The 13576-nt window shown below is 31.4% G+C and overlaps 1 protein-coding gene across 2 annotated transcripts in view; it reads right to left on the bottom strand.

The window, feature by feature from the left end:
• EEA1 (early endosome antigen 1) overlaps window positions 1-13576 on the bottom strand; it is a 133759-nt gene that overhangs the window by 81437 nt on the left and 38746 nt on the right. For both annotated transcript variants that reach the window (XM_058568670.1, XM_058568671.1), the window contains 6 exons: window positions 10615-10669; window positions 10462-10527; window positions 8514-8553; window positions 7239-7352; window positions 6470-6591; window positions 5395-5550 (listed from right to left, as the gene is read on the bottom strand). In XM_058568670.1, coding sequence (XP_058424653.1) covers window positions 5395-5550; window positions 6470-6591; window positions 7239-7352; window positions 8514-8553; window positions 10462-10527; window positions 10615-10669 — 553 coding nt within the window. The remainder of the gene's footprint in view (window positions 1-5394; window positions 5551-6469; window positions 6592-7238; window positions 7353-8513; window positions 8554-10461; window positions 10528-10614; window positions 10670-13576) is intronic.

Here is a 13576-nt window from a genome sequence, read left to right as displayed (position 1 = left end):
GTAACATTATGGATGTTAATAGAAATATTAGGAATAATTCGAATATTTTAAATTACTATCTTTTAATCATATAGCACAAACGCCAGCTTATCACAAAAGAAAGTAAATTATCACATTTAAATCCCTACCTATAAATATCTGATCAAAGGACTTACCAGTGTTTGGCACATAATAAACAGAAATAACAGTATATATTAAATGCAAATTATGAGTATATTTCATTAATATACCATGATTCCACATTAAGTTTGTAAGATTAAAGTAGTAAGCCAAGTGTAACATCTATTAGCATCTATCTTGCTGATAAATTCCAACATATAGAAGAAACTACACAAGGGAAACGTAAAGCAAATATGTCCAAAAATATCTTGTTATATTTTATACTTTTTATATATATTCTGATAAATGATTTTATAATGTTAACACCTAAAGAACTGGACATTAGGTATATCATTTATCCTTTGTACACTAAACATGTATATTTTTTTAAACCAGAATTTTTAAAAAGATGAAAGCACACATTTAAAATTTTTTAATCTACTCAAGGCAGAAAAAACGAAAGATGTGGGAAGATTATACACCAAAAGGTATACTTTAGTCATGGGGAAGCAGAGGGAGGGGAGTGAATTACAAGAAACTTTCACTTTCTCTATTGCACACTATGAATCATTTAATCTTTTACAATGATCATGTATTACATTTATATTTGGGAAAAAATAAAGATTAATGACAGTCAAAATTTTAAAGGAAATAAATACATTCCTTCTTCAAATATCACTATGGCCCAACAAAGAAGGCTCTCTGCTCTAGCCACAATGACTTTCTTCACTATTTAACACGCCAACTTCATCTCTGCCTTGAAGGCTTTAGCACCTGCACTCCTTCCTCCTGGGAATGCCTGCTCCCAATTCCTCATCCTGATTCGTTTACTTCATTCTTCTCCTACATATCCTCCTTGAGGAGACCTTCCCTGATCATTCTATCTAAAATTGTATCACATTATTGCCAGCTCCACTACTGCCCAAACCTCCTGCTTTACTTTTCTTTATAGCACTAAGCATTAACCAACTTTCTATCATGATTTGGTTACTTATACATTGTTTGGCTTCCACATAGGAACACAAGCTTTATGAGAGCAGGCACTCTGTCTTAGTCACTGTTGGAGTCCCCACACCTAAAATAGCTGCTGACACTCAGGCATTCAAAAACACTTGTTAAAGGAATGAGTGATTCGGGATAGGAGTTAATATATATTTGTTTCCATGGAAACAGTATATCAGACGCTATAAAATAGTTGGCATTTCCTTGAAACCATGCTATTGAATGCAAGATTGAATTTTTACTAAAAACTTTAAATTACAAAATAATTAAGGAAAGATATTTTGAACAAACATACTGCTAGGGCTTTAGAATTATAATTATTATCCTAACATTCTACTATTCTTAGTAAACAGTCATTTAAAGATGGTTGAAAATTTGCTTGATTAATAAAACAAAAATGAGCATATCTTTGAAGTTCTGAGATTGCCTTAAAACACAAAATTGCCATACAACAACAGAAGGTGCTATATTAAAAGTATTGCTAATATTAAAAGCCTCCCAAAAGCACATTACCTCAAGTTTAAGCATCTCCATTAGAAAGCAGAAAAAAAATAATAAAATGATGGATGAAAGGTGGAAGACAATGACAAAAGTATACATTGAACACATAATAAAAATGTCCAAACAAACTGCTAAATCTGATCTCTTATATTTGTATACTCTTAAAATATACTTAAATATTCTCTTTAATAACTATGCATGAGTGTAATCATACTTATTCTATATCTTTATAAACATTTTAGCTTTTAAACTGAGATTCAAATGAATTCATTTGGAATACAAACAAAATTCTTAAAAAATCATTTCCATTAAAGACCACACCAAATATAAGTTGATAATAGCTTTGATATTTTCAATAATGTAGATTTTTAGAAAAAATACTTTTTTTACCTTTAAATCCTCAATTTCTGATCTATAAGATAGCTAATTATTTATAAAGTACTTTCAAATGCTTTACAATGAGTTTTCTATATGCCTTCTAAAATATCCAGATGAAAAAAAAACCTGTCAGTAAATTCAAAAGATATATATTTAACAAAGTAATGGAACATAGGGCATATTTAACAATGTACACCAGATTATATATATTCAGCCTCAAATAGAAATACCAAATAAATCATTGCATTTTTAGCTTCCTTAATTCCTTTTGAAGTGTTTTGTTTCTAATGCCAATATTTAGGTTCAATAAATCAGTAATATATAAAATTTTTTTCTATTAAGTTCTTTAAGTGCTACAAGTAACCAACATACTTTGCTGCGATTAAATAGAATCGAATTTTAATAAATTAATAAAATACATGCCATATATTTAAAGAGTAAGCAGAAGCTAAAAATAGAGTTATAAACAAATAAATGAGATGAAGTATTTATACAGTAATTTCTTTTCATATGGAAATGGTATGAGACAACTCAAAAGTATTTTAAGTTATATTCAACACAAATAATATAACATACGACTTGGCAAAATATAAAAAGCAATAACAGTAAGTATTAGATTAAGATTAATAGCACAAACTTACTCATATGGCAATCATCAGACCACCTCAAATGGGAGATAAGATGAGACAGACAGAACACAGGTTTGGGTAAGACCTGGGTTCTAATCCTAGCTTCTTTATATTAGGTACAAGATTTGAACAAGGTATTTAACCTCCTTGAGCCTCAGATTCCTTACATATAAATCAAACTTCATACTTAACTTACAGGGTTAAAGAAACAAATGAGACCACATATCTAAAGTGTCCAGCACAGTATTCAAAACCTAGTGGTTCTCAAAAAGTAAGAGATTGTTTTCAATAATATCATTCTGACTCTTTACTACCATTTCCTAAAGTTGTTCAAAGTATTTCAACATATTCTGAGGTCTCTACACTATGTACCTACTAATTAACAAAGTAGAGAGTAAATATTATCCTTGTTTTACTAAAAATATAGTGAAATATTAAATCACCAATTACTTGGCAAGAATAAATCCCTATATTTTAAAATTTATTTCAAAACATGGGAAAAGGTAAATTTTATGAAAACTTGAAAGAAGTTAAGACGTGAAGAATACATTTCTAAGCTATTTTTCTTCTTTCCCAGAAAGATCTTTTCTAAAGAAAAAAATAATCATTCTTTCCTACAATCACCCCTGTTGACAGGAGGACAATGTGGGAAGACACTAAATCGTTTCACCCCAAATCTTTTAGAATTCTAGTTAACTTTCTCATCATAAATAACCTCTTCTCGTTACTTATAAAGATATTTTAGTCTACATAAACAAAAATATAAATTTACAGAACTCATCCATATTAGAGTATTTCCTAAATAAAATATTACTCAGAAATATTTTCCGACACATATTATTCCCAAAATGCAAATAAATATACAAATTTCTTCTCCTTGTTCAAATTCTATTTGTATAGCAAGTACATGTATAACTCTATAATTCTTGGCTGGAAAAGGTCAGAGAGGATTGCACTTTAAAATAGATATATTCTGTGATTCAATTTTAGTCAGCCTATTACATTTGTTTTGAAATTTCAAATAACATTAAAGAAATTTTTTAACCAAAAGAGAGTATAATTTTTTAAAAATTTGAGAAATACTAGCAGGCAGGCAGATTCAATGAAAAGCAATTCTTACTGAAGCACAGGAACAAAGGACTGGATTCACCCAGGGTCCCATATTTCTACTTTAGCATTATCTGAATAGGATTTTTCCTCATGAGACTTTTTTGATTCAGCCTCTCCTTGATTACACATTAGGAGCTTCTAACTGGCTTCAATAAGTTCATGAACCCCCTAAAATTGTTTGAAGAATTGTGGGATTATTGGGCTACAAAGATCACTTTTGAAAAATTTGCCCATGAAGTTCATAAATGTGCAAGTCTGAAGTATGAAGCATCACAAAGCCTCACACGCCTATGCGTGTTACACCATACACTCTCACCATGCCCCCATTGATAAGATAGAGCAGGAAGGAAAATAAAGGACGACATGAGTTATCTGTAATATTTCTATTTCATAGTTCATTAATATGTTACTAATTACAAATAGAGTGGCTTTTAGATCACCAGCTTAAAAACTCTAAGAAAGAGATGCAAATTGAAATGTCACTATAACTTAACTTTTTAAACTGAAAATATGAAAAACAGAGGGCAACATCACATAAGGGAGCTTAAGAATGACAAATAATAGTAATAATAACAAAATATCTCCTACAGAACAATAACAAGGACAAAGGCTAGCATTTTTAAGCAAATATATTTTTATATCCTAGAGCTGGTCATATGCTTACATAAATATATCAGGAATTTACAGGCCAAATTCATGTCATGTGAGAAATGGCAGAAGGAACCAAGAATGTTTATCCCGGAAAAGAAAACACTCAGAGTAAATATGAACAGTCTTCAAATATCTCATGTGGAAAAGAGAAACAACTTATTCTGTGTAATTCCTCAGGACAATTGGAACCAGTACATGTAAACTACAGGGAAACAAATGTCAACTCAATGGAATGGCTGACTTACGAAGAAATATGCACACCCTATACCACATAGCAAGAGTTAGAGATCACTTATCTGAGATGCTACCAAGGGGAGTTCTGGATAAAGTGTTAGACTAGATTTTTTTTTTTTTGGCTGAGGAAGATTCGCCCTGAGCTAACATCTGTGCCAATCTTCCTTTATTTTATATGTGGGTCGCCGCCACAGTATGACCGCTGATGAGTGGTGTAGGTCTGCACCTGGGAACCAAACCTGGGCCACTGAACTTAACCACTAGGCAACAGGGCCAGCCCTGGGACTAGATGATTTTTAAGACTTCTTTCAACAACATAATTCAATAATTGATAAAACAAAAACAAGCCTACTAGAAAATAAGTCTTTCCTAAATATTTTCTCTAAAATAACATTAGTATTAAAATTGTAGAAAATGAAATCATACTTCCTTTACCCCTACCAAATTGAGATAAACTCAATTACCACTTATTGACTAGCCTGGAGCAAATTTAACTTTAAATATCATCTCTCCACAATATACATCATTTATTAAATAGAACAATACTCTTTTATGCAAACATTCTTCTCTAAAACAAAAAATAAAAACAAAACAAAAACAAAACAAAAAATAAAAAATATTGACTATCAGACCATATTGACTACATACAAATATTACTCAGAGCAATCAAAAGAAAGGCAAATACTATTTTGATAGGATACTCAGAAAAATCTCAAATTCTGGCTTCATTCAACAGTATACACTAAACAAGTTAACATCAATCACATTTAAGTGCGCTGAACTTCATTACCTCTGAATTAGCATTTTCTGCTTGTAACTTTTTGCACTCATCTTTGAGTTTTTCAGATTCTCTCTCACGTTCCAAGGTCATGTTGTCCATTAGCGTTTGAACTTGGACCAATTCTTTCTTTAGCACAGCAACATCTTCTATACCAGGTCTCTGAAGCTGTGAAGCAACACATTTTAATGAAAAATTACAGTGAAAAACTAAAATAAGACACATTTTTTAAATGTGTTTCACTCCAAGGAAATGAAAATAAAAACAATCTTTAATATCGATTATTGGACTCCAACTATCAAATACTGATATCTTTCCCCCAACAAGCTCTCCTCTTCCCCTCTATCTCGTATATAATAGTGTTACCACTCAAGGTGCAAAAGGGCAAATTCACAATTATCCTTAGTGCTTTATTTGGTTTCCTTTCCTTCACAAACTATAGCCATTGGTCCTAACAGTCACTTGATAAATGCTACACTCTTTCATTTTCTATCCTTAAAAACCAGTAATAAAAATGGAGGAGCAGATGTAATAAGCATAATTAGGGTTTGTTACAAGTTGAATATAGTTATTTATTTATTCATGTTATTTACTGAATGCTAAATAAAGGACAGAAAGGAATCAGGGACAGATCCAAGGTTGTTAGGCCTGGGAGAGTGTTGAAGATGTATGGTTCCAAAGACAGAAATATAGCTATGGAGGAAACCTGATCACTTGATGTTATACTTGTTGAATCTGACATGAAAGCTAGAAATGCTATCATAAGTATCCTAAAAGTAGGTGGATTTCTAAAACAAAGTGCAAAGGAAGGTCAGGATCAGAGATGCAGATATGGAAACTACTAAAAAGACAGATGATATTAAGATAGAAAAAACAAAAATGTTGAAGGTAATAAATGTATCATAAAATTCCATTTTTATTTAAAAAATCATATATAATATATATGTAGGTGGTAGAACTATAAGGAATTTTTTATTTCTTCTATTTTACTCAAGCTATTCTTTTAAAATTTTTTCATCAAAGTACGTATTTCATTCTAATTTGGAAAATTATAAAAGTACATTCCAATAAACAGTTTCTAAATTACCAATTCAGTCTTCAGATCTTGAATTACAGTTGCTGCTTTGTTTAATTCTTCTGTCAGCTGTGTCACCCTTTGTTCAGCAGCTTCTCGAAGACTCTTTTCTTCATCATATTTTGACTTTATATCTAATTAAGGATAGTTATATAAATACTACTCTCATGACATTAACTCTAGGGAAGGACAGTTTTGTAAATTCCTGTATATTACAGTGCATATCTATATATCACTCTAATTCAAATTCACGTTTCTTAGATAACCATAAATATATACAATAAAATTACAGTACTTCTGATTATATTAAATAATGAACTTAAAATAATCAAATGTTTTTGTCTATATAAATTCCACACAACACTAAGTTATTAATTAGCATTTTAATATACCTTTAATCACATACAATATTTTACCTAAAAGCATGTAGTTAAAAAAACGTGTAACTGATAGCATAACCAAATGTTAAATCTACACTATATTATTTAACTTCTTCAAAATGTTACTTGTTAATCTTTAAGCATACCCCAAAAGAAAATTCATCTTCTCTAAAATTCAAGAAGAATTCTACGGAGAAAATCAGTCCTTTGAAGGGAGGAGGTGGGAGGACAAACAAAATGATTTATATAGCAACTGTGTTATCATTAAATTCCAATAATCACCACCACAGTCTATAACAAATGTTTTATCACACTAAAATACGAAGTTTACTTCTAGGATATATAATCGCAAAAAGGTAATGAGACTGATTTATTGGCTAAAAAATTCTGATTCAATTTACCTGCAATTTCAGTGGCAAGTTGGGCTGCTTTCTGTTCAAATAAGTCTTTCATTTGCTTAATATTAAAATTTTCTGTTTGGGCTTCTTCTAACTGTTGTTCCAAAGAATGGAGTTCTACCAAAAAAATAGTAGTTATTCAAATATGTTAATTACACTTCCTAAATAGTTATTACTTATATCACAATCACTGTAGTAGTTAAAGACAATCAACATGAGTTTATTATCCAATTAGAAGTAGAGTATTTTCACATTTCAAAAATTAAGCATCTCTCATTTAAGGCACAAGTCATAATTTACAAATATATAAAACAAATGAATATTTAGCATCACACTCAATCTATCTGTAAGTATGTTTAAAGATTATTTTGATTTCACATTTCAGTTATTTTCCTATATCAGTCAGCTGACCAAAAAGGAATATATTCTGCTCCTCTAATAAAATTTGCTTTAATGCAAAATGAAATGAGAAATGGTTTAAAAACAATCAAGCTCTGGGGCCAGCCCGGTGGTGTAGTGGTTAAGTTAGCATGCTCCACTTGGGCAGCCTGGGGTTCGAAGATTCGGATCCCGGGCATGGACCTATGCACTGCTTATCAAGCCATGCTGTGGCAGGCGTCCTACATATAAAGTAGAAGAGAATGGGCACGGAGATTAGCCCAGGGCCAATCTTCCTCAGCAAAAAGAGGAGGATTGGCAACAGATGTTAGCACTGGGCTAATCTTCCTCACCAAAAAAAAAAACAATCAAGCTCTTAAATTAAAAAAAGAGTCAATTAAAACAGGCAGTCAAATCCTAATACTTCATTCTTAAAAAGAAAAGAGATTTCAGAGGGAAAGTAAATACGACAGCTAACTTCAAAATATAATCTTGATTATTCATTGGAGCTTTTCTCCAGTTAAAGTCATTTACACAGATGCTAGTTTGATCATTTTATTTCAAGAGAAAAAGAGAACATTACTCTTTAATATAGATGTAACTTTTCATTAAACAACCATATTAATGTAATATTCCAGAAGTTTATTTATAACTCAAGAATATAGTGAACTAAGAAAACACTAAGATTTTCGCTGATTAAATTATGAAGTTCACAGGTAACAAACACTCTAAACCTAGAACATGATTGTTATCATCACTGTTTTAAAGCCATGAAGTACAGTAAAACCACAAAACAAAATTCACGTAGCAGGTATCAGAGAAAAAGAGAGGAAAAAAAAATTTTTAAAAAAAGGATGAGAAAGAAGAAAAAATGAAAAAATATCTGCTTTAAGTAGTTACCTGCTGATGAATCAGCCACCAATCCATCAGATTTAGACTCCTCAATGAAAACAAAAGACATAAACAAATGCAGTAAAATGAAAATACAATACTGTTACAATTGCCAATGGGAAAAATCTGTGAAAGCCACAGTCTGTCAAGTAAGTACCAAGATTTTGATGAAAATTAAATTTTGGCCTGCTCACATTCTTCCAGAACTCTAAGGTACTACTAGGCAGACTGGCATAATCATCTAACTGCCTTTCACTGGTTTTCAGAATTTTTTTTATGCTAACATATATTAAATTGTTATGGGTCTTGCAATAGATGGCATCTTACATTCCATAAATTCAGTAATAAATAAATATAAATTATTACTATTATAAATATAGATTCTACAGCAAATACTTAAGTCAGCAGGCAAAATTCAATCCCATAATATTTAAAATCTGCATAAGCTAAAATATGCCATGGAACTATTGCTACTAAAAAATTTGGCTTTAAAAGGATAAATTTTTAATTCAGGACTATAAATCATCTTTAAAAGAAGCAGAAATAAAGCATATATTCAATAAGGTTTAATTTATCACATGCATTAGGAACAAAATAATATATTGCCTAGTCATTATTTCCATATTCTAGACAATTATACATATCTGAAAGAGTTTAATAAGGCATCTCCTAGTATATCCAACTTTTTACTTTCCTACACATTGGAGTAGACATATTGATTGCTAAGAATCATCAATATTTAAATTACATTTTCCTCCAAAGATAAATTTCCTACCAAGGGAATCTCACCTTGCACTGTGGATAATTTAATTTATTAAACGTGAAAAAGTCATCTCAAATGTAGTCAACAATTTCCTCTCTGTTTTCAGGTACAGAAAATAATACAGCCCATGTTTAATTAGTTGTTAATGGCATCTATGTAAAATATGAGTAAATGAACTCTAAGTATTTTAGATTACTAAAAACCTCTTTAATGCATCCTCAATTATAGAAGCTGAGAAGTAAAATAAGACTGATCTCTTGTTATCCATTTATTTGTTTTTCTCTTCTAGTCCAAATGATAATTTTTGGTAAAAAGGCAAAAAGACTGACTGAGAGTCAAAATGTGCTAAGATAACGTGCAAAGGGATCACTAATTACTTTATTAAAATATTAGAACTATTGTTGAAGGGTATACACTTTATTCTTACAAATGAAAACTACATATGGATTTGGAAAAATTCATTATTCTATGATTCTTTATGTAATTTTAGTATAAAAATCAATATAATTTAGTATAAAAATCATAATTGGTTAACATTTATTTTCAAAATACATTAAACTATAAAGAATCTAAGATACCAAAAGAATCTCACTCCGAAATAACCACTTTTGATACTACAGTGATTTTCTTGTTATTGTCTAAGTATCATCTTTATGTAAAGTTGCATAGTATATATGTGTGTGTGTGTGTGTGTGTGTATAAACAGATACAGAAATACTTATATTCTGTTTTTTAAAAACTAACATTGTTAATACAAGTTTTCCCACATTTTCAAACAATCTTCACTAATATAAACCGTTAATAATAGTTCTCTCCCTCCTAACAGACATTTTAGTGACTTCCAATTTGTCACAAAGAAATGCTTTGATGTGTCTCACTACTGTTTGAACCTTTGTTTTTTAAACATTTAGGTATATTGCAGAAAATCAGAATACAGCCTGGTATAAAAAAACAATGCATAGGTCACTGATTCTTAATGAAGCATCTTCAAGAGGTTGCATCTTAGCTTCCCATATATTTGTTTGCATTCATTAGAATTACAAAGGATATACACTGTAGGCTATTAAATACAAAGAAACAAATTAGGAAGTTATTTGTATTAGGCCACCTGCTTGCAAAAAAGTATTATGCTTAATTTTCAACTATGAAAATAAACAACAAATAAACACACTTCAAGTATTTAAAAGCAATTACTTGCTGCTGCAGCCCTTGATATTTTTCTAATTCTTTCCTTAATTCTTCTGAATACCATTTTTCTTCCTAAGGAAGAAAAAAAAGATTTAATTAGTAAATTTTAAAAGATTTATTAACTGAAAATAAACAAGTAATAATAATTTTTATTTTTACCTTAAGTGAAGCCTGTAGGTCTTGGACCTCTTGTCTGAGTAGTGTTATATCATCTCTAAACATAAATTGGGAAAAAAGAATTAATAGTTAATGTTCTTTAACAACCTGGTCTCTTAACAAATCATGGCTAGTGACTATATATTAATATGCTAGTTTTCTCAATCCCTTAAAAAAAATACTATTGTATATTTTATACATAGCATATATATAAAACCCTTAGAAAAATAATTTTATTCCTAAAGCTCATTGTTATAAATGGAAAAACACTTTATCATGAAAATGATATAACTGTCAAGCAAAATTTCTACCATTAATTTACCAATAATAAGCATCAATGGCTTCCTATTGCAGTTGGTATAAAATCTAAACATTAACAAGGACTATAAAATCTATACAATCTAGTCCCTGCCTTATCACTCTCCCCCTCATTTGCTTAGCTCTAGCAACACTGGTTTCTTTCTGTTCCTTGAGTCTGAAGTGCTCTCTTGTGTCAAAATCTTCTCATGTTCTGCTCCCCTCGCCTAAGGATCAGTCTGACAAAGAATGGTGAGCAGACTACATGAGCCCTAATGCAGGACAGAGATTCCACGAGAAAACACAGTTGGGATTATTCTTCCACATGCCAGGAACAGATCTTCACCTATTGGACTGTAAACAGCAGAAAAAGGGACTCTCCTTGTTCCACGCCACTATCAGTGGCTGCCATGGTAGAAGACTGAAATGAGTTGATTAAGAATACTCAAATGAATTGATTACAGCATAGAGAGAATAGGAAAAAAGGATCAGTTCTAGTGATAGGGAAGACCAAGTCCACACCAGCACGAGTGTATCAGCAAGGTAAAAGATAATGGGACACACTGGTGGGAGAATTAGTCTCTAGGATGGGAACAGGGGTAGAGAGTAAAGGGACAGGGTCAGCTTCATCTATGAAATAGGGTTAATAGTAGAAAAGGAACAAAACTGCCAACAAAGAGAAATGGAAAAGATGGAGAAATGAGTCATCTACTTTTTATAGTCATTCATATGTAAAGAATTCATTCATTATTCAACAGACATTTGCTGTCTATGCCAGACTCTCAAGTTGTTCAGTTTAAAGGGGGAAGTAAACAGTAAACAAGTAAGAGTAATAGACCATCATCATTTCTGTGATAGAATTAAGAAAAAAGGCATAAAGATAGTGGTCACTTCCACCTCGAAGGGCTTCATGATGGAGATAAACTTTGAGGTAAAGTCTGGAATCTCTGAAAACAAAGGTAAAATTAGGTAATAAATTCCTGCTACTTTTGTTAACTCTTAAAATTTGTCTTTTTGTGAAATTTTCATTAGTTTTCATTTCTCGGGGGGGGTGGTGTATATGTGTGTGTGTGTGTGTGTCCTCATCCTTTCCTTTCTCCCATATGGCCCTACAAACTAACGTGATTTGTAGGAACCACATGCCAATGGGGGACACTTAGTATTTATATGTGTATGGAAAAGTGTGGGTGTGTTTTAAGTTTTACCTACTACTTACTCATCTTCCAACTCCATGTAAAAACTAAAATGATGAAGAAAGAAATTCATAACAAAATACTTGAATGGCTCATATTAAATTTAATGAAATTCCAAGGAAGATGATTCCGATCCAACTTCTAATTGGGTGGGCTTAGTTGCTCCAATTAATCCTTTAAAAAGGGCCACTTCAATAAATTTGTGAAAGTAATTTGCCTACCAAAGAAAATCTTTTGAAATGTGTAACATATCAAAGCTACCTAAGACATCTACAAAACAATTTGGCAACATCTATCAAAATTTTAAAGGGAAACTTTGCCCAAAAATTCCACTTCTAGAAATTCATCTTACAGATATACTCAAACATGTGCAAATGACATGTCCACAAGGACATATATCACAATATCATTTGTAATTGCAAAACACTGGAAACATCCTAAATGCTCATCAACAGGGGAATGATAAAATTCTAAGGAGTCATTAAAAAGAATGAGATAGCAATATCTGCATTGATACGAAATATCCATAAGATACACAGAAAACAAAAGGTATAGAACTGCTCTTTTATGTAATTACATACATTTATATACTTGTTTTTATATATTCATAGACATAAGAATATGCATACATATGCATAGACTATCTCTGGAAGTAAACACAAAAATCTGATGAAAAGTAAGAAAGTAGGAAAAACAGGTGGCAAGGAGTCAATTTTCACCAGATAACTCTTGGAATCATTTGAATTTTGTACTCTGAATATGCCATCTATACATTTTAAAAATCTGCCCCCCCCAAAAAAACCACTAATGCATCAGGTTTCAAATATGTGATCGATGTCGACAAAATTCACATGTAAACTGAGAAACAGAGAGCTTTTAAAACAAGGTTTCATGACCCACCCAAGTCACATGGGCTTTTGATTTAAAAGACATGTCCTGCCCATAGTCACATATTATCCAATGTGTTACAGAAGGGCAGGATGTAACTGTCAGAAACTGGAGAGGTGCAGGAGGATGAGAAGAGCGATACAGTAAAAAATAAACCTGGAAAAGCGCACAGTAACTATTCCATACTTGATGAGAAACTAGTAAAAGTTATTCTTTGGGGTAACAGCAATCAAATTTGCATTTTAAGAATATTACTCTGGAAGCAATATGGAGAGTTAACTGGAGAGGTACAAGATTGAAGGCAGAGAGCCAACTATAAATACTGAAAAATATTTTTGAGTGAGAGATGATGAGGCTAAAATAAGCTGTAGCAGTGAAGATGGAAAAGGTTATGAGAGCTGTTAAGAGGATAGAATTAACTAAACTCTGTGAAAGATCAGGTAGGGGAGCAGGGCAGGTGTGCAAAAATGAGTACACCCCATTTTCTGGCTTTAGTAACTGGGTGGAAAGATAATGTTGCCATTCACCAGAAGAAGTAACAATAGATAAGGAGGAGATTTAGAAGGAACTATAAAGAACCCTGTTTT

Source organism: Diceros bicornis, chromosome 25 (genome assembly GCF_020826845.1).
Source record: "Diceros bicornis minor isolate mBicDic1 chromosome 25, mDicBic1.mat.cur, whole genome shotgun sequence".
In the NCBI taxonomy this organism is placed as follows: Eukaryota; Metazoa; Chordata; class Mammalia; order Perissodactyla; family Rhinocerotidae; genus Diceros; species Diceros bicornis.
Note: the sequence above shows the minus strand (reverse complement) of the source record. Positions and strands in the feature narration are given on the sequence as shown.